Here is a 20773-nt window from a genome sequence, read left to right on the forward strand (position 1 = left end):
AAAAAAAAAAAGTAACATTTCCGACTGAAACAATTCCAGCTATCAATTCCAACTTGACCAGCTAAACTATTCTTCCCACTGCTGTCTGTCCTCTTTGAACTAACCTTAACACTTTGGTAGTGTTTTGTTTTGTTCTGTTTTTTTTTTTTTTTTTTTAGACAGGTTCTTGTTATGTATTTGAGACTGGTTTTGATCTCACTGTGTAGCCTAGGCTAGCCACAAATTTACAGTGATCCTCCTGCCTCAGGCTCCCAAGTACTGGGATTATAGGGATGGGCCCTCACTCCTGGCATAGTCTCTGATTCTTTTCTTTTCTTTTCTTTTCTTTTCTTTTTTTTTTTTTTTTTTTTTTTGAGACAAGGTTGAGCTAGGTAGTGTAGGCTGGTCTTGTACCTCCAAATGTAGATCAGGGTTGCTTCAGCCCCAATTTCCTAGTGCTGGGATTACAGGTACACACCACCAAACCCAGGAGACTTTTTTTTCCTTTTTTTGTTTTCTTCTTTGTCAGAGCTAGGGAACAAACTCAGAGCCCACAGATGCTAGACAAACACTCTGCCATTTATTAAACTGTAGCCTGTACTCTAGCTCTAAAAATTTTTGTTTCTTGGATTTGGCTTATTGTGTTTCTTTTTTCTTTTTCTCTTTTTCCTTTGTTTTTGTTTTTCTCTTTTTGAGATAGGGCTTCTATGTGCAGTTGAGGCTGGTCTTGAACTCACTTTGTAGCTCAGGCTGGCCTCAAACTCACGATTCTCCTGCCTCACCCTTCCAAGTGCTGAGATTACAGGTGTGTATGGCCTTGCTGGACAATCTTTTGGGCTTTTTTTAAAAACAGTATCTCCTTCTGTAGTTCAGCCTGGCCTTGAACTCATAGTGATCCTCCTGCCTCAACCTCATGAGTATTATGGTTTAGATATGTGCCACCACATCCAACTTTGTGTTTTGGTTTGTTTTTTTGTTTTGTACAGCTGAAAATTCAAACCAGGACCATTGCACTGAGCTACATCCAGTCTTTTTTTCTTTTCTTTTCTTTTTTTTTTTTTTTTTTTTTTTTGAGAGACAGGATCTCACTATGTACCTCCAGGGTAACCTCAAACTCACAGTCAGACTCCTGCCTCAGCCTCCGAAGTGCTGGGATTACAAGCAAGTGCCACCATACCCAGCTTCTATTTATTTTTTTATTTGGAAACAAGATCTTGTTAAATTGTTAAAATTACCCACACTGAACTTGCGGTCTTCCTGTGACAGCCTCCCAGAATACAGAGATTACAGATCTATTTCACTGTACCCAGCTTTCCTTTTTTGACATTTTTGAACATTCTAAAGTTTGTGTACTTAGTACACATTTCTTTTAAAATCAGAACAAAGGGCTGGGGGATTTAGCTCAGTGGCATAAGCGCCTGCCTGGCGAGCTCAAGGTCGTGAGTTTGATCCCTGGTACCAAAAAAAAAAAAGTAAAATAAAATCAGATCAAAACCCAGGTGTGGTGGTACATCCCCGTAATCCCATCATTCATGAGGCTGAGGTAGGATGATTACCATGAGTTCAGGGCCACCCTGGGCTACATAATGAGTTCAAGGTCAGCCTTTTAAGACAGGGTCTCAAAAAAAGCCAAAAAGGGAAAGGGATCAAAAATGTAAAAAATGTAAATTAGTATAGCCATTATGGAAAATAGTATGGAGGTTCAAGAGAGAGTGAAAGAGGGAGGGAGAAGAAGGAAAGGAAAGGAAAATTTGGTCCCAGGTGTGGTGGTCCATGCTTTCAGGAAACTGAAAAAGCAGGATGACAAATTCCAAACCATCCTGAGCCACATAGGGAGTACAACTCCAGTCTGAACTACAAAATGAGACCTTGTCTCAAAAAACAAAACTCTCTTTCTCTGTCTGTCTGTTTGTCTGTCTGTCTGTCTCTCTCTCTTTGTCTCTCTCTCTGTCTCTCACTCCAGGTCTTGCTATGTAATTCAGGCTGGCCTTCAACTCATTATGTAACCCAGGGTGACCTCCAATTTTCACTGATCCTCCTGCCTCAGCCTCCCAACTACGGGACTACAGTCTTGCATTGCCACACCCAGTGAGTACAGAATCTTTCTTGCAAAAGAAACAGCCCTACTCAACTTCTGTTGACTAATTTTGGTTCCCAATATTGAGACTTCTTTATAAGCACGGACAAAGCAATTTATACACATAGGTATTCATCACTGACTAGGAAGCGACATAATTCATACTGCATTTTATTTTGCTTTGTGTTGCTTTGCTTTTTTTTTTTTTTTTTTTTTTTTTTTTGTCTTTTTTCCTTTTTATCGGTACCAGGGATCCAACTCAGGACTGCCTGCTTGCAAGGCAGGTGCTTATGCTGCTGAGCTAAACCCCCAGCCCCTTGCTTTGCTTTTTGAAACGAGGTCTTACCATGTAGTTCAGACTGGCCTTAAACTCACAACATAGCCTAGGCTGACCTCAACCTCAAAGTGATCCTCCTGCCTCAGCCTCCTGAGTGCTAGGAATACAAATTTGTACCACCACACCCAGCTCCATACTCCATTTTAGACATGAGAAAACTAAGTCTCAAAGACGTTAAGGCCTACAATCAATGTCCAAAGCCAAGCTCAAACTCCACAAACTAGGATCGTCTTCTTAAGAAAAGTTGCCTTGTTTACATAGTCCGTATAGAAAAGACCATATCTCGTACAAATGACTCCCCTCCCTCCCACCTACCTCCCAATCACATTGCCATGTCACAGCCCCAGAAGGCCCAAGCACTTTAAAGCCAAAGAAGGCCACTTCCTGGGTTGTCATTTAACCAACAGTTACTATCAGCAACAATGAGGTAAGTTTCAGGTACTGGAATGAAGTACTGAACCATGGAGCTGTGGCCCTGGCCCAGAAAGCTTGCAGTCCTAGAGGAGGATGGCAGAATACTCATAAAACATAGGGGGCTCAGTGAGAAAAAGTGTGAGCTGCTTTGGGAGAGGCAGGAGAACCAACTGCCCTAGGCTGGGTAGCTAGAGAAGGGTCTTGCCCTTGCCATGCCCCCTGCCTCCAGTGCCATCCTTCAGTGCCAGTGCCAGCATCATCTTGGCACAGTTTCCTCTGGCCATGTTTCTAAGCAGCTCGCCTTCATTTTTCACCCTATCTTCCTATTTCCACACTGATCCTTACATTATTATTAGTTATGACCTAGCTGGGACCATGGGGTGGCGCACACCAGTAATGCTGGGACTGAGAGACGCTGAGGCAAGAGGATCATAAATTCCAGACCACTCTGAGATAGCAAGGCCCTATCTGAAAGAAACAAAAATCAACTACAAGTTGGGCACTCCCCTAATCCCAGCACTTGGGAGGCTGAGGCAGGAAGATTGTTGCAAGTTTGAGAGCAGCCTGGGCTACAAAGTGATCCCAAGATCAGCTTGAATTACGTAGTGAGACTGTCTCAAAAAGACCAAAAAAAGGGGCTGGGGATTTAGCTCAGCGGCATAAGCGCCTGCCTTGTAAGCAGGCAGTCGTGAGTTCGATCCCTGGTACCGATAAAAACAAAAGAGACAAAAAAGAAAATGAAAAAAAAAAGACCAAAAAAAGAAAGAAAGCATAAGCACCTGCCTTGCAAGCAGGTGGTTGTGAGTTCGATCCCTGGTACCGATAAAAATGAAAAAGACAAAAAAAAAAAAAAAAAAAAAAAAAAGAAAGAAAGAAAAAGAAAAGAGCGTGAGATCTGGGTTCGATCCCTAGTGGGGGAAAAAGTCAACTACAACATTCTGACAAGTGAAAGAAGCAATATAATGAACAAATGTATAATGGACTCACATTCGTAGCAATTGTATAGGAGCTTCCATTCATAAATATATTTACAAATTGCTAAAGAAAGCTGGGACACACAGAGGCCCACACCTGTAAATCCAGTCCAAGGGAAGGCTCACACAAGCAGGAGGATGGCAAATTTTTGCCCAACCTGGACAACTTAGTAAGTCCCTATCTCAAAATAAAAAATAAAAAAGAGTTGGGGCTGTAGCTCAGTGCTAGAGAGAACCTGGGTTGGATCCACCAGTATTGGCAAAAAGAAGAAAGAAAGAAAAAAAGAAAGAGAGAGAGAGAGAGAGAGAAAGAAAGAAAGAAAGAAAGAGAGAGAGAGAGAGAAAGGGAGAAGAAAGAAAGGCAGGCAAGCTAGCTGGGACAGGAGACCCAATGCAGGAAGAAGCTATGGAGGTAGCAGTGGCAGTGCTGATGGGAAATTTTCATAGGTAAGTCATCCCCAAGTAAATCCCCCTTGCCGGGGATTTATTTCAGTGACATAAGTGTTTGCCTTGTAAGCGCAAGGTCATGAGTTTGATCCCCCACTACCAAAAAAAAAAAAAAAAAAAAAATATATATATATATATATATATATATATATATATCGAATTCCTGAACTCTAGAGATTCTGCTCCTCTGCCTCCTAAGTAGTTGAGGCCACAAATGTACACTGTTGTACCCGCCTTCTTACTTACTTACTGATACTGGAGATACAACCCAGAGGAGCTACAACCTTAGCCCATTTTATTTTAGATTTTCTCTTGTTTTAGATTTTGTTTATTTTAGCCAGGCATGGTGGCTCACCCCTGTAATCCCAGCACTTGGGAGGCTGAGGTGGGAGGATTGTTGCGAGTTCCAGACTAGCCTGGGCTACAAAGTGAGCTCAAGGCCAGCCTGAACTGCATAGCGAGACCCTGTCTCATAAAGACAAAAATAAACAAAAAAAAAAAATTTTTTTTTTTTGTCTTTTTTGAGACAGAGTCTCGCTATGCAGTTCAGGCTGAACTTCAGTTCACTTTGTAGCCTAGGCTGACCTCAAACTCACAGCAATCTCCCTGCCTCAGCTTCCCAAGTGCCAGAATTATTGGCATATACCACCATGCCTGGCTATTTTTATTTTTCTTGGAAACAGGGTCTTACTATATAGTCTAGTCTGGCCTTGAACTTACTGTGTAGCACAGGCTGGCCTACAACTCACAGCATTCCACCTATCTCAGCGATTACAGGTATGCATCCCTGTGCCCAACTGGCTGGACATTTTTTATTACTCTTATTTATGTTTGAGGTAAGGTCTCATTACTTTTCCCAGACTGGTCTTGAACTCCTGGGCTCAGTGATTCTTCTTCCTCAGTCTCATGAGTAGGTGGGAATACAGGTGTGGGCCGCTCCACCTGGCTTGCTATGTTTTGGAAAACTAATTGTAAAATGTTTAAATCTCAGTGAACAATCTCCCCTCACCAGCTTTTTGCAAAACTTTGCTTCCTACATGGTCACAAACTTCCTCGTTAAAGGCAGGTATTATAGCACTCACCTATAGTCCCAGCACTTGGGAGGCTGAGTCAGGAGGATCATTATGAATTTGAGGCCAGCTTGGGCTACATAGTGAGTTCAAGACTAGTCTGAACTATCTTGAGAGATTCTGTTAAAAATTAATTAATTAATTAATTACTAACATACTCCCTCCTTGGCTTCCTCCAAACATTGTTTGTTTGTTGGTTGGTTTTGTGACATGTTCACACTATGTAGTTCAGGGTGACCTTGAATTTACCATGTAGCCCAGGGGCCTCAAATCCCACGTGATCCTCCTGACTCAGCTTCCAAGTGCTGGGATTAGGGTGGCACTGCCATCACCCTGGCAACTCCCCCAAAGGTTAGATAGCCTGCCTCCACCATCAGATTGATAGGATCTGTTCTGAGGTTCTGTCTTTAGGACACTGTGACCATGGTGCCTGACCAATGCCAGGCCTAAGTGAAAAACTGGCTGAAGAAAAGGAGATAGTTGTTCTTTTGAGATGGGAAGGTAGAGGTGAAGACATGGAAGCCCATGGGGAAGCAGTTAAGTGGGAGTGCAAATCTTGGCCATGCTACCAACCATGTTCCCTAGAGCTGATTTTTACGGGCCTTAGTTTTCCCACCTATAAAGTGGGACTCATAGCCATATCTGCTCCACTGACTTGTGATAGGGCAGAGAAATGCTCAGCAGAGTCCCAGGAAATGGAGGAATAGGGGTAGAGCAGGCACTGGAGTTACCCCAGGGCAAAAGTGGGCCAAGTTAGGCAATGTTCCATTTCCCTAGTGAGATTGCTTTCCAGCAGGTAAGGGAGGGTGAAAGTGGAAAAAATAGACCTTTCTTTAATCTGGATTGGGAAACAGGATCCTGGGGCACCAACAACCTCCCGGTGGCACTACCTTGACTCGCTACTGAAGGATGGGAGTTGGCCAAGGCTACCTAGGGAGAAGGCATGTAATTTCTAAATTCTAGTCCCCTACCTTTTTTTCCTTTTGAGTTACTGATGATTGAACCCAGGATCTCATGCATGCTAGGCAAGCACTCCACCACTGAGGTACATTCTCAGCCCTTTTTTATTTCTTATTTTGAGACGTGGACTCCATAAGTTGCCCAACCTGCCCTCAAAATTTGCAATCTTTCTGCCTCAGCCTCTTGAGTAGCTGGGATAATGAGCCTGTGCACTGCACCAGGTCACTATCCAGTTTTCTTTGGGGAACCTTCCCCCATCTCCAGGGCCTAGTGGGGCCTCATGTGGCAGTGGGGGAGGGGACTATCTCCCTCATGGCCAAGACACCAGGAAGCCCCCAGGGCTGGGACAGCAGCCTCTGGTCATAGTCACGAGGGAGGCTGGGTGCAGCAGCCCTTATCTTGGCTGACCTTGTGGAGGCTGACCACTCCCTCCTTCTGGAAAATGTAGCCTCTGCCCTCTCTGAGGCCTTTTTCTCCTTAAATCCCAAGGGACCTGAGGTGGACCCTCAGTACATCTCTGATTCAGCTCTACCTCTTGGCCCATCACCTTGGGGTGTGTTTGTAGGCTCGGGCCCCCAGCCACTTCCCAGGCGCCTCCACCTGGAGTCCCTCAGGCATCTGTGATTCAGCAGGTCTATACCTGCTCCTGCCCACCCCCCCAGCACTGTGTTGCCCAAGCCAACTGCTGGCCACTCCCAGCACCTCCCCCCACAGCCTTACCAACCTGAATTCCTTACCCTCCCTCTGGCCTCCTCCCTAAACCCAGGCCCACCCCCAGGGTGGGGAAGGAATCTTCCAGATAAGGGCATGGGGGCAAAGGGACACACCTGGGCTCAGACCCCAGGCTCTGCCACTGATTTGCTAAACAACCTTGACAAATGATTTCCCCACTCTGATCCTGAGTTTCTCCATCTGTAAAAGGAGAGCAGAAAGACACTCTGTAGGTTTGCTCTGAACAGGACATGAGCTAAGACACAAGGCTCAGCAGACCGTGGTTCTCAAAGTGTGCTGGTGCTGTGAACACCAGGACCCCTAAGCCAACACTTTCTGAGAGTGGTCTTGGCTACAAATGGGTTGATGTCTTTCCTAAATAGGAAGAAGTGGGTCTACAAGCCCTTGTGGCCTGCTCCAGGCCAAGTCCAGGTATCTACATTGAGGGTGCTCTCTCTGAGTAAGATACAGCCCGGTGGGGGAGATGGCAGAGTAAATGAGTAATTCCAGGGCTGAGGATCATGCCTAAGGGCTGTCCAAGCGTGTGGGAGGGAAGGCCAAATCCAGGAAGCGAAGGGTGGGAGGGAGACAGCTTCCCGAAAGAGGCCGTAGAGGGCATTTTTGAAAGGCACTTTAGAGTGACTTGGGTCAGGGGACGGGGCAGCTGGAAAGCCAGTTTCAGGAACCTGAGGCTGAGTCAGGCAACAAAGCAACTGCCAGGATCCTTCAGCTACCCTGGGCATTTGATTCAGCCCTCACCCCTGAGCTGAGCAGAGGTGCCTAGACTCCCAAGGGCACCTTCTATTCAGAGCGTTCTAACCAAGCCAATGGTCCTTAACATTGAAGTTAGGGCTGGAGATGTGGCATGATGGTAGAGAGCTCCTTTAGCACAGGGAAGCCCTGGATTAGATTCCACTCCTAGCACCACCAAAACAACAAACTGAGGAGGCCCAGGCAAGCAGGCAGATTTTGAATTAAAGGAGGAGGGGGCTGGGGATTTAGCTCAGCGGCATAAGCACCTGCCTTGCAAGCAGGAGGTCATGAGTTCGTTCCTTGGTACCGATAAAAACGACAGAGACAAAAAAAAAAAAAAAAAAAAAAAAGAATTAAAGGAGGAATTATAATACCTAGGGTCCCAGGAACCCCAGGAGAGTTCAAAATGGGACTTACAAACCTGTGTCCCAGTATCAGGGATCAACTTCTGTGGCTGTTGTCCTTGCTGCAGTACTGGTAACTGAACCCTGGGTCTTTGCACTTCTTTATGCTCTTGGCTCTTTTCATTCTTTATTTTGAGACAGAGTTTCCTAAGTCACTAAATTGTCCAGGCTGGGCTTGAACTTTCCTGCCTCAGGCTCCCAGAATGCTGGCATTACAGGCAAAGAACCAAACTTTTATGGAAAAGAGGGACAGTTCCTGTGGGCAGGAGATAATTGGTGGGTCCTCTGAACACAGGGCATTCCCTGGCGGGAAGGAGATACAGTGCAGGCTTCACCTACCCCTTGGAACAGGGACAGGTTGAGCCTAAAGGCTGGTTGGACTTGTGGGGCCAGCTAGGGTGTTAGTGGTGCCCCCACAGCTCCAGGAAGCCTCAGTGTCCAGGATCCTGGAGCCGGCTCCATCTGGTTATATACTTGGTTTCACAAGATGGGTGTTGGCCCTGCATGTTTTTCCTGGACTAGGATACCAGACCTCCAGTGAACCTCACCCATCCACCCTCCTCCAAATCTGACCTGCATGGGAGTGTGAGACTGGCAGAATGGGGTGTGGCCAAAAGCTGGAATGAATTTTTAAATCTGCTGCAGAGGTAGCTTTGAGGCTTTTCTTTTTTGAAGACAGCATCTTGCTATGTAGCCTAGAGTGGCCTTGAACTCAGTGATTCTCTTCTCCTAGCCTCTTGAGTGTTGAGATTACAGGGGTGCACCACCATGCACAGCCCCCATTCTTTTCTTCCTCTTTCTTTCTTTCTTTCTTTATCTTTTTGTGGTGCAGATAAAACTCAGCCCCTCACATAAAGACAAGCACATGCTTACTACTGAACTACATCCCCAGATCTTATATGGGGGTGGTTCACTAAATTGATAAATCGCCCAGGCTGAGTTTAGAACTTCTGATCCTCCTCCCTCAGCCTTCTAGAGTTCAAGGATTATAGGAATGTTTTACCATACTCAGCTAATCTTCCATTTTGAAAATACCAAGGAGCGGGGGAGAAAGAGACAGAGACAAAGACAGAGACAGAGAGTGACAGAGAAAGCAACCCAGCCACAGAGGGTGAGAGGTCAGGTGCAGGTGGTAGGAGATGGGGCTGCAGGCCCCTGGAGAAAGGCAGACTTTCCCAGAGGCTCAGTGATCCTTGCTCTGGACCCCTTCAGATTTTGTCTCTTTTCCACTCAATAGCTCTTCTGCCCTTTGGTTTCCCATCCCTGCTCAATCCCCTTCTGGGTAGGTGCAGATTGGATAGGCTTTGGTTATCTAGGTCATGTGGTCAACCAGCGAGGGGATGAGTGCAGACCACAGACAGAAATTCACCTTCTTCCTAACCCACCTCTGTCTTCTAAGCAGCTGCCTACCTTGCTAGACCCTGACCCCTGCTCAAAGTTTTCAAAATGGGGCTCCTGTGCCCTCAGAGTTCTTAACCTTTTGGGTCTTGCCTCAGACCAAGTGCCCTATACATATGATTTGCTCAAAATAAATTCAGTTCCTCCTCAAATGAGGGCACCAAAACTCAGAAAGGCCCTGTAGCTGTCTACAGGCTCCATGGCTCTGTGGTCCTGCCTCTCTCAGTTCATCCTTATTTTTTTGTTTAGTTTTATTTTGGGTTTGTTGTTGTTCTTTTGGTACCGAGATCGGACTATGACCTCGTGCTTGCCAGGCAGGTGCTTATGCCACTGAGCTAAATCCCTAGATCCCTAGGCCCTTGTTTTTTGTTTTTTTTGAGACAGTGTCTCACTATGAAGTTCAGGCTGATCATGAACTCACTATGTAGCCCAGGCTGGCCTAAAACTCATGGTGATCCTTCTGCTTCTTCAGCATCCCAAGTGCTGGGATTATAGAAATATAACACCACGCCCAGCTTTTTTTTTTTTTTAAGGTATTGGGCATTGAACCCACCCTGAGCTACAGTCCTAGCCCTCTTTTGAGATAAGATCTTGCTAAATCACTAAACTGCCCAGGCTGGGCTTGAATTTGCCATCCTTCTGCCTCAATTGCGCAGAGTGCTGGGATTACTGGCATGCATTATCACACCCAGCCATTATCCTTCTTTTATTCACTAAAATTTCCTAAGGCCTCTAGGATTTATGGAGCAATGTTATGGAAAGAATGTAGTTCAATGTCAGATTTCACCGTCCCTCGTCCCCTGGAAGGATGACTCCTATAGGTTTTTGGTGCGCTCACTAGGGCGCTCTGAGGAATGAAAAGGGAATAAATGGGACAGGCAGAGCCTGCAGGGTCAAAAAGGTATTTCCTGCTTTCCCTGATAGGTCTAAGCAGGCAGGTGTGGCCAGGGCAGGCCTGCCCAGATTAGACAATGAAAACCAGACAAAACAAAAACCTAGGTAACATGCCAGGGGTGAATGAGGGAGGGCTCCAGAGGAAAATAAAACAGGGTAGAGGCTAGAATAAGGGATGGGGTGCCACTTTATAGATCTGACACTCTCAGCTGATAGAAGGTGGTGAGTGATTTGGGCAAAGTTCAGGGAAGATTGTAAAAGTAGATTTGAAAACTGGTTTGGATATAGCCAGTGGTAGAGCTTTGCTTCACATGTATAAAGCACTGTGTTCAATCCCAGCACCAAGGGAGAAAACAAAGGAATTGAACAACATGGAGAGCATTATCATTGTTGGATTCATTGTGTGGTTCTACTGGGATGAGAATCCTTAATTCTTTTTTTAAATTTTTATTACTACATGTTTGCAGTGCATGATGATTAATTCATCATGGGGAGGTAGTACAGATACACAACACATCTTCATTCTTTTTCTACCCCTATACGCTTTGAACCCAGGGGTAAGTTTAAGTGCTGTACCACTGAGCTACAACCCCAGCCTCCTTCCCCTTTTTCTTTGAGACAGGGTCTCACTTTGTAGTGCAGGCTGGCCTCGAACTCACTGTGTCACTATGTAACAGAGGCTGACCTGGAACTTATGATGATCCTCCTGGCTCAACCTCTTGAGTGCTGGGATCAGGGGTGTGCACCACCATGCCTGGCTCCTTGTTCTTAATTTTGAAAGTGTGAATTACAGTATCTATTCTCTTGCTAAACTGTCATTGCTCTTCTGGTATGTAGGAATTACACTTGTTCCTATCCCACAGTTAATGAACAACCCCCCAACCCCCAAGCTAGCACCTATAAGCCTCCAGGGGCCAGGCTGTCTTCTCTTGCAGAAGCTGTTGGTGAATGGGGGGTTCTTTATTCTCAGATATCATTCTGAGTTATGGACTCAACAGGAATTTGGTGATTTGAAAAACTGTGAACAAGAGATATTTGTACATTTATTTTCCTGGCAGCATTACCCATTAGAGCTAAAAAGTGGAAGCAATCCAAATGTCTACCAACAGGTGAATGGATAAACAGCAGAATACTATTATTCAGTTTTAAAAAGGAAATTCTGCCACCTGCTACAACATGAATAAAATGTATGCTCAATGAAATAAGCCAGTGATAAAAAAAAATGCCGTATGAGTTCACTGATATGAAATACAGAGTGGAATTCATAGACAGAAAGCACTGAGGCCCAGGCTATATAGTGTAGTGGTAAAGAATGTTCAGGGCTCTGTGTTCAGTTGAAAGCACCACAAAGGAAAAATAAAAGTAGGATGTCTCTTTGGTTCCTTGTGTCTGACAACCGTGTCAGCAGGAGGACACCGCCTTCTCCAATGTACTTAGAAATGACTAGAAATGCCTTGGGGCAGAATAATTAAAGCCCCCAAGGTAATTCCATGTCAAGTTGATGGCTGTCGAAGCTAGGGTAGAGGATAGGGCATTATTTAGTAGAAACACTTTCGATTTGCAAGATCAAATACAGGTCTGGAAATCTATGGCATACTGATGTGAACATACTTAACATTACTCAACTGTACACCTAAAAAGCGCTTTGGGGCTAAGGACATCGTAGCTCGTTGGTAGAGTGCATGCCTAGCATGTAGAGAGGCCCTCAGTTTCAGCTCCAGCATTGCAAAAACTGATAAAAAGAGTTTTTTTTTTAAAGTTGCAATTTTTTTTCAATGCTGCAGCCAGAATTCAGGGCTTCTGTGCATGTTAGACAGGGTCTCTACCACTGAGCTACATCCCTACCCTACAATGGTTAATTTTAGATTTTATTTTACAGGGGTTGTTTTTGTTTTGTTTTTGTTGCTGTACTGAAACAAAGTCTCACTATGTAGCCTACAATGGCCTTTAACTTACTATGTAGCCCAGGCTGTCCTCAAACTTGTGTAGAGTGCTAGGATTACAAGTGTGTTCCCCATATCTGGCTCTTCAGAGTTTTTTGTTTTTTTTTTTTTTTTTTTTTTTTTTTTTTTAGGAGAGCGATAGCAGGATTGAACCCATGACCTTTGAATTAATCTACATCCCCAGGCATTTTTTTTATTCTGAGGCTAATTCTCAACAAATTGCTAAATTGCCCCCACTGGGCTCCAATTTTTGATCTACTTCAGACTCCCAAAGTGCTGGATTACAGGCCAGCACCACCACACCCGGTACATATTTTACAATTTTAAAAAACAATTGTGAAAGGTATTGTTCTTAGTTGTGATCACTGGTCTAAAAGGAGAAGAGGTGGTAGCTGCCCTCAAGGGTTGAAGATGAAGTCCAGAAGCCTGAGCTGGTCTAAATTTCCTCCCCAGGCCAGAGCCTGTTTGAGCTGGATTTTGTGAGCATGAGAGGGGATAATAGTGGCCCTTGAGCCACTGGGACTAAGATGAATCCCCCACCACCACCACTATCACCCTGCTGAGGTCTGAGACCTTTAGTTCACAAATAGTCTTGTGTGCACATCATGGCTCCCCAGGAAGTTTGTGGGTTGAGGGTAAGGCAGCCCTAAGCATGCCAGGATGGGACAGCATTTGGGTTGACCCTTTCCTTTTCCCAGCTTTGGTCCCAGGGACAATAACCTTGTTACCCCAGTTTACCACCTGCCATGGAACCAGCTGGTAGCTCCAATATTTCTGCCCCAGGGATACTTCCTGCCATTTGTGGCCACACTGTAGAAGGCAGTCCTTCTGACAGTGTTCTTGGGCCTTGGGAACCAAAAAGGCATCAAATAGAAGTTGAGGATGAAGAGCACATTTCATTGCCACCTCTGGCAGGGAGAACCCTGAAGGATCATGAGAAAAGATGACTCCTCTAAAACCATGTGACTTTATATGTGTGGGAATCCTCTGAACCTCCGTAGGTTCTTCTGCTTTTGTTTTGGGTTTGGGGTGTAGGGTCTTACCATGTAATTCAGGCTGGTTTTGAACTCACTATGTTAGCCTACATTGGCCTCAAATTCACTGGAATCCTCTTGCCTCAGCCTCCCAAATGTTAGGAGTACAGATGTAAACTACCACACCCAGCCTGCTCACATAAAATAGAAAAATTAAGGAAATACCTTCCTAAGGAGATTCCTCACAAAACATCTTGGGAAAAGGGACAGCTACCAGTGTGGAATTTATAGCTGGAAGACTCCCCACCTACCTTCACAAAAAGCCTGCCAACAACGCAGCCTCAGTGGAGGGGCCCCTGTAAGGAAGATTTGACTGGGCAGAGACTTTGAGGTCTTGCTTCTCAGCTCTTGGCTGGACACTCTGTGGCTAGATCAGCAGTCCCAGAGCTGTGCCTGCCCTCAAGAGTAAGGCTAGACCTTCCCTTCCCATCAGGAAAACATTATTTCTTTTTTTTTTTTGTCTTTTTCCTTTTTATCGGTACCGGGGATCGAACTCACGACTGCCTGCTTTCAAGGCAGGTGCTTAAGCTGCTGAGCTATACCCCCAGCCCCTCAGGAAAACATTTTTTTTTTTTTTAAGGAAAACATTTCTATAACCTCTCAGGCTCCATTGGGCAGGAGGGGGAGGGAAGAAGAGGTGAACTCATATTTCCCTTAGCTGTACTTTGACTTCTAAAATATTTTTTATGAACATTTTAATGAAGGGTTGAACATAAAATAGAAAAATAGCATTCTGATTTTTTTGATTGTTTTTTTAAATGCAGACTTTTCTTGAAATTTTCATACAAGGCAATGCATAAAGAATGTTAACCTGTTCAAGAAAACACATATCCACCCCAGAAAAAGGCACTCCAAATAAGTATCATAGTTATCCATGACTCTGAAACTCTTAGACATTGGCCTGATTTGTTTTCTTTTGGAAACAATTCAACTCAGATTTAAATCCTGCTGCTCTCAGGGGATAGGAACACACCTGGCATGCCATCAGCTGAACACAGTGGTGCCTGAAGCAAATGTTGCTTAAGGAGGTGGCCAGGAGGGATGCTGTATGAGGGTGTACGTGCTTGCTTCTCCTTCTGAGGGTGTGGGCAGCCAGAGGCTACCACTCCTGCAGCAAGCCTTGCTCACTCTCTGTGGACAGATAAGTCATCCAGTAGGTGGGCTGGAATCAGGCCTCTATGGCCACCCGACTCACCATAATAGAATCCCTTATCATCCACAGGCCCATAGACTGTGACCATATCCCCAGCCCTCAGAGCTAGTTTGCCCTTTGCCCGGCCCCCTACTTTCCTATCCCTGGGATCATAGTCCAGAGCCACCATCATGGTCTTTGGGGTCCACAGTGTGGATTTCCTGGAGTTCTCTTGGGGCTTGAGGAAAGAACCATGGGGGCTGGTGGGCCCCTCAAAGTTCTCAAGGTGGGCTACAGAAGACAGGTGTCCTTGTGCTGGCAAATGCCACCTTCTTTCAGGTTGTTCTGTGCCCACCTCCACCTCAGCCACCAGGTGCCCAGGGATGTTACCCACTTGATTATTGCACTCGCCATGGTAGAAGCCATGGGGGTCCTGAGAGCCCCATACTCTCAGCAATTGCCCTTTCTGGAAGGCTAGCTCCTTCTCTGCAGCCTTGGGGTTGGCAGACATTGCTAGAGGATCATAATCAAAGAGGGCCACAAATGTCCTGGCTAGTGTGTTGGCCTCTGGCCCCAAATGTGAGGGGACACCACAAGACATTTCAATGACTTTACTGGATTGAGCTGGACATTGCGCTGTAGAGGGCTCACAGAGTTTCCACTCTTTCTTGTCCCTCAGAGCCTGCTGTCGCCTATTCTGGGGCCTGCACTTCTCTCTGTGTTCTAGCTTCTCTGTGCACCAATTATCCACATCTCTCCACATCTCCTCCAATATGTTACAGGACTCAGCTGCATACTTCTGGCTGGTGCTCTGCTGGGAAGGTGTCAACACTTGGGTACCTTGCTTTTGTCTAAGGACCTTCTCAAGGGCAGTCTTCTCCTGACACAGATCTTTCCTGGGCCCACACTTAGGGGACACATGGATGAATCCTGGAGATGAGCCTCTGCTGGTACTCATGTGCCCATAGTGGTTTTCTTTCATCACAGACTGGCCACTGGGATGAAGTGGCCTGTGGTTCTGAGGACTCTTCTGAAAGGATAGGTCATTTCTGCAGCCCTTCTGGATTCCTGTGAACCCTTGGGCTTGCTTGCCAACCTCTTCTGAGCTCAGGTTGGACGACAGGGACTGCTTCCTCAGTGGTTCTTCAGGCAGTACTTCTGGAAACTTGGTCTGAGGTTCCCCACAGCTTCCAGGAATGTGAGAGCCTGCCTTGGTACTCAAAGAAGCCAGCGCCATCTTCTGATGGCAGATGGGGAAGGTGACTTGGAAGGTAGATGGGTCACCACAGGTGTCATTAAAGGAAAGAGTCTCTGGTAATAAGTGATAAGTGAAGCAGTCCTCAGGGATCTGAGCTGGCACTGAATCCAGAGACTCACCACACAGTGACATGGTTCTCACTGAGACCTTCTGGCATGTGAGGGGTACCTGCAGCTGGGAAAATTCCAACAGAGTGCTCCCAGCAGTGGCATCAGGAATCTCTGCAATCTTGAGTCCATCTGCATACACAGCATAGCCAGTGACTTGCACTCCATTGGAGGACCCAGCTGAGTCAATAGTCACAGGAATCCAGCTGACCACTAGGAAGCCTGGTGAGGTGTGGTGCTCCACTAGTACATCCAGTGGAGGATCTGGGGGTCCTGCTAAGGGTGTGCTGAAGGTGATGGTAGAAGATTTCATTTCCCAGGGAATCTGCTGCAAGTCCCAAGGTAGCTCCACCTCCACTCGAGCCTTGTATTGTGTGCCAGGACGTAGGTCTTCAAAGGTATAGCAGCTCACACCTGAGGGGATCAGAGCATATTCCTGGTCATCAAGGTACACCACATGGAGGTGTTTGCTACTGCCATACACCCAGGTAATTTCAGCTGACGTGGCTGTGACATTCTGCAGTTGTAGTTGCATAGGCCACACACAGGGCAATCCTTTGGTCCTCGGAGAGGGTATGGAGAAGCTCTGCTCTTGCATACTCTGTGATGAGTCCAGCCAGCAGACTTTTCTCTTGATCTCTAAGATCTCAGTTGCCTTTTCTGTCTTGGAACCCTTCCCTCCCATCTGGCATGTTGCTCTATCCACTGATCCTTGGGTCTCCCTAAGTAATAAACTGGCTTCCTTTGAGGCTTTGGTCTGCCCAACAGGTAGTATTTTGGGGCCTAAGTGATTTGGGGACTCAGATGACTTGGGAGACAGGTTGCTTAGGTTGGGACTATCTGGAATCTGTTCTACCAAGTTGGAGGGCACCAGCCCTTGCCGGCCATCCTCAAGCTCCCCTTCATAGAAACCATCCTCATCCAAGTCCCCAAAGACATACACATATTCCCCAGCTGTGAGAGGTAGCTCATGCTCAGGATGCTCATTGGGTCCCTCAAATGGGTTGTAGTCATATTTAGCCTGGAAGATCTTGAGCTTAGAGGTGGAGGGTGCCTCAGGATCCCTTACTTCCAGTGGGGGAGACACACTGTCTTGCTCCAAATCATCCACCTCACTGGTTGTGTCCATTTCTAGAGTAAGGCACGATGGCACAGTGGCCCACACAGACTCCACTTCAGAGGAGGAGGTAGACTGGGAGCTAGCTTGATGCCTGGAGTCCAGAGGCTGGTTAGCAGGGATGCTCTCTGGCACAAAGTGTGAACTGGCTGGTTCCCCAAGGGAAACTGGAGTCTCCTGCATGGTAGGACAAACAGGAGGCTGTTCTTTGCTAGGTTGTGAGGTTGCATAATCTTTAGTCTGTGGTTTGAACTTGTGCTTTCCTCTACCTGTCGCTTGGGTGGCCTCCTGTGGCTGCTGGGGAGGATGGCCAGGCGGATCTTGCAATGCTTGCACCTCCTTTCGAGCAGCCTGGAGGTCGCTCAGGGCCTTCTCCAGGTCGTGCTGCAGCTGTTGCTGCCTATTCTGCTCGAGCGCCGCCTGTTGCAGCAGCTGCTCTGCCAGAAGGCCGGCGGCGTCGCGCTCCTGGCACGCGCGGCCCAGCTGCCCGCGCACGTCGCTGTTCTCTGCCACCACCCTTCGTACCCAGTGGGCCTGGGTCTGCAGCCGCGCGTTTTCCTCCGCCAGCCAGGCGCCCTTGCGAAGTGCTGCCTGCAGCTGTGCTTCTACCTCCTCGCTGCGCCGCTGTGCCGCTGCAGACTGCGCGCCCAACGCCTCACATTCGCGCCGCAGTGCATCCAGTTCAAACGCCAATGCCCGCACCTGGTGTCGAGACTCCTTGCTGGTTGCGCTCTGGTTGCTCGTTTCGGCCCTTGCGCAGCCCTTGCCTTGCTGCAGCGTTAACTGCCTCTGCAGGCGCAGAACTTCCTGCTGGGACTCACGCTGCAGCCGGTCCAAGTCACTGACGTTGAGCCACTGCGAGCGAGGGACTCCCCCTGCAGGATTCAAAGTGCTATCAAGGCCGGTGGCAACGCGCGCCTGCAGGAGGTGGCATTCCTGCCTCAGCTCTTCGATCTGCTTGTCCTTGGCTAGCAGCGCGCTGGCCTGATCCGACAGGTCTCTGGCACGCTGGCGGGCAAAGGCCTGGTACAACTGCAGGTCAGGACGGTTCTCCCCTAGCACAGGTGCGCTCAGCGCTCGAAGATTGGTCTCCTGAAGCTTGCGGGCACGGTCCTCTAGGCGCCGCGCGAGTCCTGCTAGCTCCGCGTGCTTCATTTTGAGCCGCTTCACCTTTTCGTCCTGACTGGGGCCACCACTGCGCCGCAGCTGCAGGTTCTCCTCGCGCAGTTCGGAGCAGCGATGTGTCAGCCTCTGCAATGCTTCACTCAGCTCCGAGTTACGCTTCACCAGTGCACAGTAGTCGGGGCCCGGCGGAGAGGGCATCAGACTTTCTGGGGGCTGATTTCCAGAACCTTCTTTGCCCAGATCTTTAGGTTTTCTGTGTGCCCTAGGCGGTGAGACGTTTGGGGAGCCTGCGACAAAGACTTTTGTCGAGGAGGTTGGCGCCTTTGACTCAATAAAGGCCCGCGGGCAACTCCGCATACTGTCGAGCGAGCGGGAATGCGCCGCGGTCAAGGAATCAAGGGAGCTGGCCCGCGCTGGGTGCTGGCGGTCGGGGGAGCCGGAGAGCGCCTCGGGCAACCTCTCCAAAGAGCGGGCGCGAACTCGGATCCTGGCTCCCAGCTCATCCCGGGAAGCCAGTCGAAAAGCGGGCTTTGGGGTGTGGCGAGCACTGCTGGCGGTTTCGGGAAGTGCGGCCCTCGAGGAATTCTCTGCCTGGGAGTCTGGGGACCCAGGTAAAGCCGGCTGCCAGCGGAAGTGCTCCAGGATGTACTTGAGGAACAGCTGGCGCTCCATATCAAGCGCCGCCTGCAGGTGGCGGATGCGCGCAGCTTGCTGGCCGTCGGTCTCCCAGCGGAGCTGCCGCAGCACTTCCTGCAAGCGACAGCGGCACTGCTCGGCAGGAATCTCGGGAGCCCCGGGGCGGCTGCAGTAGCCACGGTTCACCAGCTCCTGGGCCAGCTGGCGCTGCAGCTCACGGGCCTGGCGCACCACACCGTCGCGCTCGCGGCCTAGCAGCTGCTGTAGCTGCCGCAACTCTGCCTCTTTCCAGCGCAGCAGCTGCCGGATCTCGGCTTCGCGCTCCCGCTGCACCTCCGCCTGCAGCTGCCGCAGCTCCCGGAAGCGCTGTGCCTCCCATTTGGAGTGCAGGTGGTCCGCCAGCTGCTGCCGCTCTCGCTCGGCTGCCTCCCGCAGCCGGCGCGCCTGGGTCGTGAAGTGCTGCCGCTCTGCCCGCCCGCGCGCGCGCTCCTCCTCCAGCTCGGCCCGAAGCTTCTCCAGCTCCCGCCTCTGCTCCTCCAGCATTGCCGCTGCTTGACCGGGGCTGCCTGGCTTTTTGGGTGACGTGCGGCCGCCACCCAAGGGGGTGGGTGAGTCTTCTGTCATTGTGGCCACTGCTCAGCCAGACATTTGACCTCGCCTAGCAGGCCACAGCTCGCCAACTGCCGCCGATCCGGCCGAGGCCAACGGCCCCGCGCGCCCCTTCCGGCGCCCCTGGCAGTCTCCTCGCGCCCCTTCCGCCTCGGGGTATGTTCCCCCACTCTCTTGCCGCGGTTGCTTAGGCCTAGGCTGAGTTCCCCACATGCCTGCTCAAAACGGCCCCTGACCACTGATTCCCTGGGTGTTTTTATGTCCCCATACCTTTTCTGCTGCGTGGCTTTTTTTTTTTTTTTTTTTTAACCTAGGAACTCGCCTAGACACTGTCCAGTCCCTTCCAGGCCAAGTTGTCTCATGGGAAGCAAGGACGCTGCTTCTGGGCCTGAAAGGTGTGGGTCACTGTCACAAATGAGGTGTAGGTAGACCTGTCTTGGCCATGCCAGGGATTCAGGTAGTATGTCTGATCTAGGTAGCTGGGACCTACAGCAGTATATGCCTAGACTTGAAGTTGAGCACTGAGTCCCTAACTGAAGGCAGATGCCTCTGGTATCTACTCCTCTATCCTACTTTTCCAAGACTTGTTAAGTGCTAAGTACATACTTAGGTTATCTATTGAAACCTGTTAGCCAAGTGTAGTGGCATAGTCTGTGATCCCAGCACTTGGAAGGCTGAGGCAGGAGGATTGCCACAAATTAGAGGCCAGCATGGGCTACACGGTTCAAGGCCAGCCTGCACTACATAGCAAGATCCTGTTTCAAAAAGAAAAAAAAATTCTTATGCTCCTTTTATAGATGAACTGACTCAAGCCATATGCTTGGGCTTGGTGCCAGCTGAGAAGAGAAGGGCACACTGGGCAAGACCTCTACTACTGAGCTGTCTCCTCTGACCTGCATTTTCTTCTCTCCTCTATACTATCATCCAGCAGGGATGCTGGAAAAGATAAAGAACATCCTGAGAGTAGCTAAAGACAGAAATCTGCAAAATTCTACTTCCAGAATCCATAGATATCCCATTTCCAACTTACTCAAACTCAGATCACCTGTGTGGATCTGTCTGCAGCTCACATTTCAAAGCTACAGGCAGAGCCAGAGATTTAGCTCAGCAGCAAAACACCAGTCTGGGAAAGAAAAAAAAAAAAAAAAAAAAGAAAGAAAGAAAGAAGAAAAAAAAAAAACCTGTCTGGCAAGTACAAGGTCCTGAGTTCTATCCCCAGCACCGCCCTCCCCCCAAAAAAATTGTCTCAAAGCTCGAGGCAGAGAGTGGTCAGATAGAGGCACAGGCCCATTAGAGGCACCCAGGATGTGGGAGAATTGACTAGCCATCTTCAGCCACACCATGGGCACAGCCTGCTCTTTGGTCTAGTCCATGAGTGTTCAGGGCTGCTACTG

The 20773-nt window shown here is 48.3% G+C and overlaps 1 protein-coding gene across 1 annotated transcript; it reads right to left on the minus strand.

The window, feature by feature from the left end:
- Nucleotides 1-13924: 13924 nt before the first annotated feature.
- On the minus strand, nt 13925-19544 carry Rimbp3c (RIMS binding protein 3C). The gene has a single exon (XM_003478056.5). The coding sequence runs from the start codon at nt 19392-19394 to the stop codon at nt 14520-14522; it is 4875 nt and encodes a 1624-aa protein (XP_003478104.1). The 5' UTR covers nt 19395-19544; the 3' UTR covers nt 13925-14519.
- Between the last annotated feature and the right edge of the window lie 1229 nt (nt 19545-20773).

Source organism: Cavia porcellus, unplaced genomic scaffold, assembly GCF_034190915.1.
Source record: "Cavia porcellus strain 051 isolate PalLab524CR breed Dunkin Hartley unplaced genomic scaffold, mCavPor4.1 scaffold_16, whole genome shotgun sequence".
Classification (NCBI taxonomy): domain Eukaryota; kingdom Metazoa; phylum Chordata; class Mammalia; order Rodentia; family Caviidae; genus Cavia; species Cavia porcellus.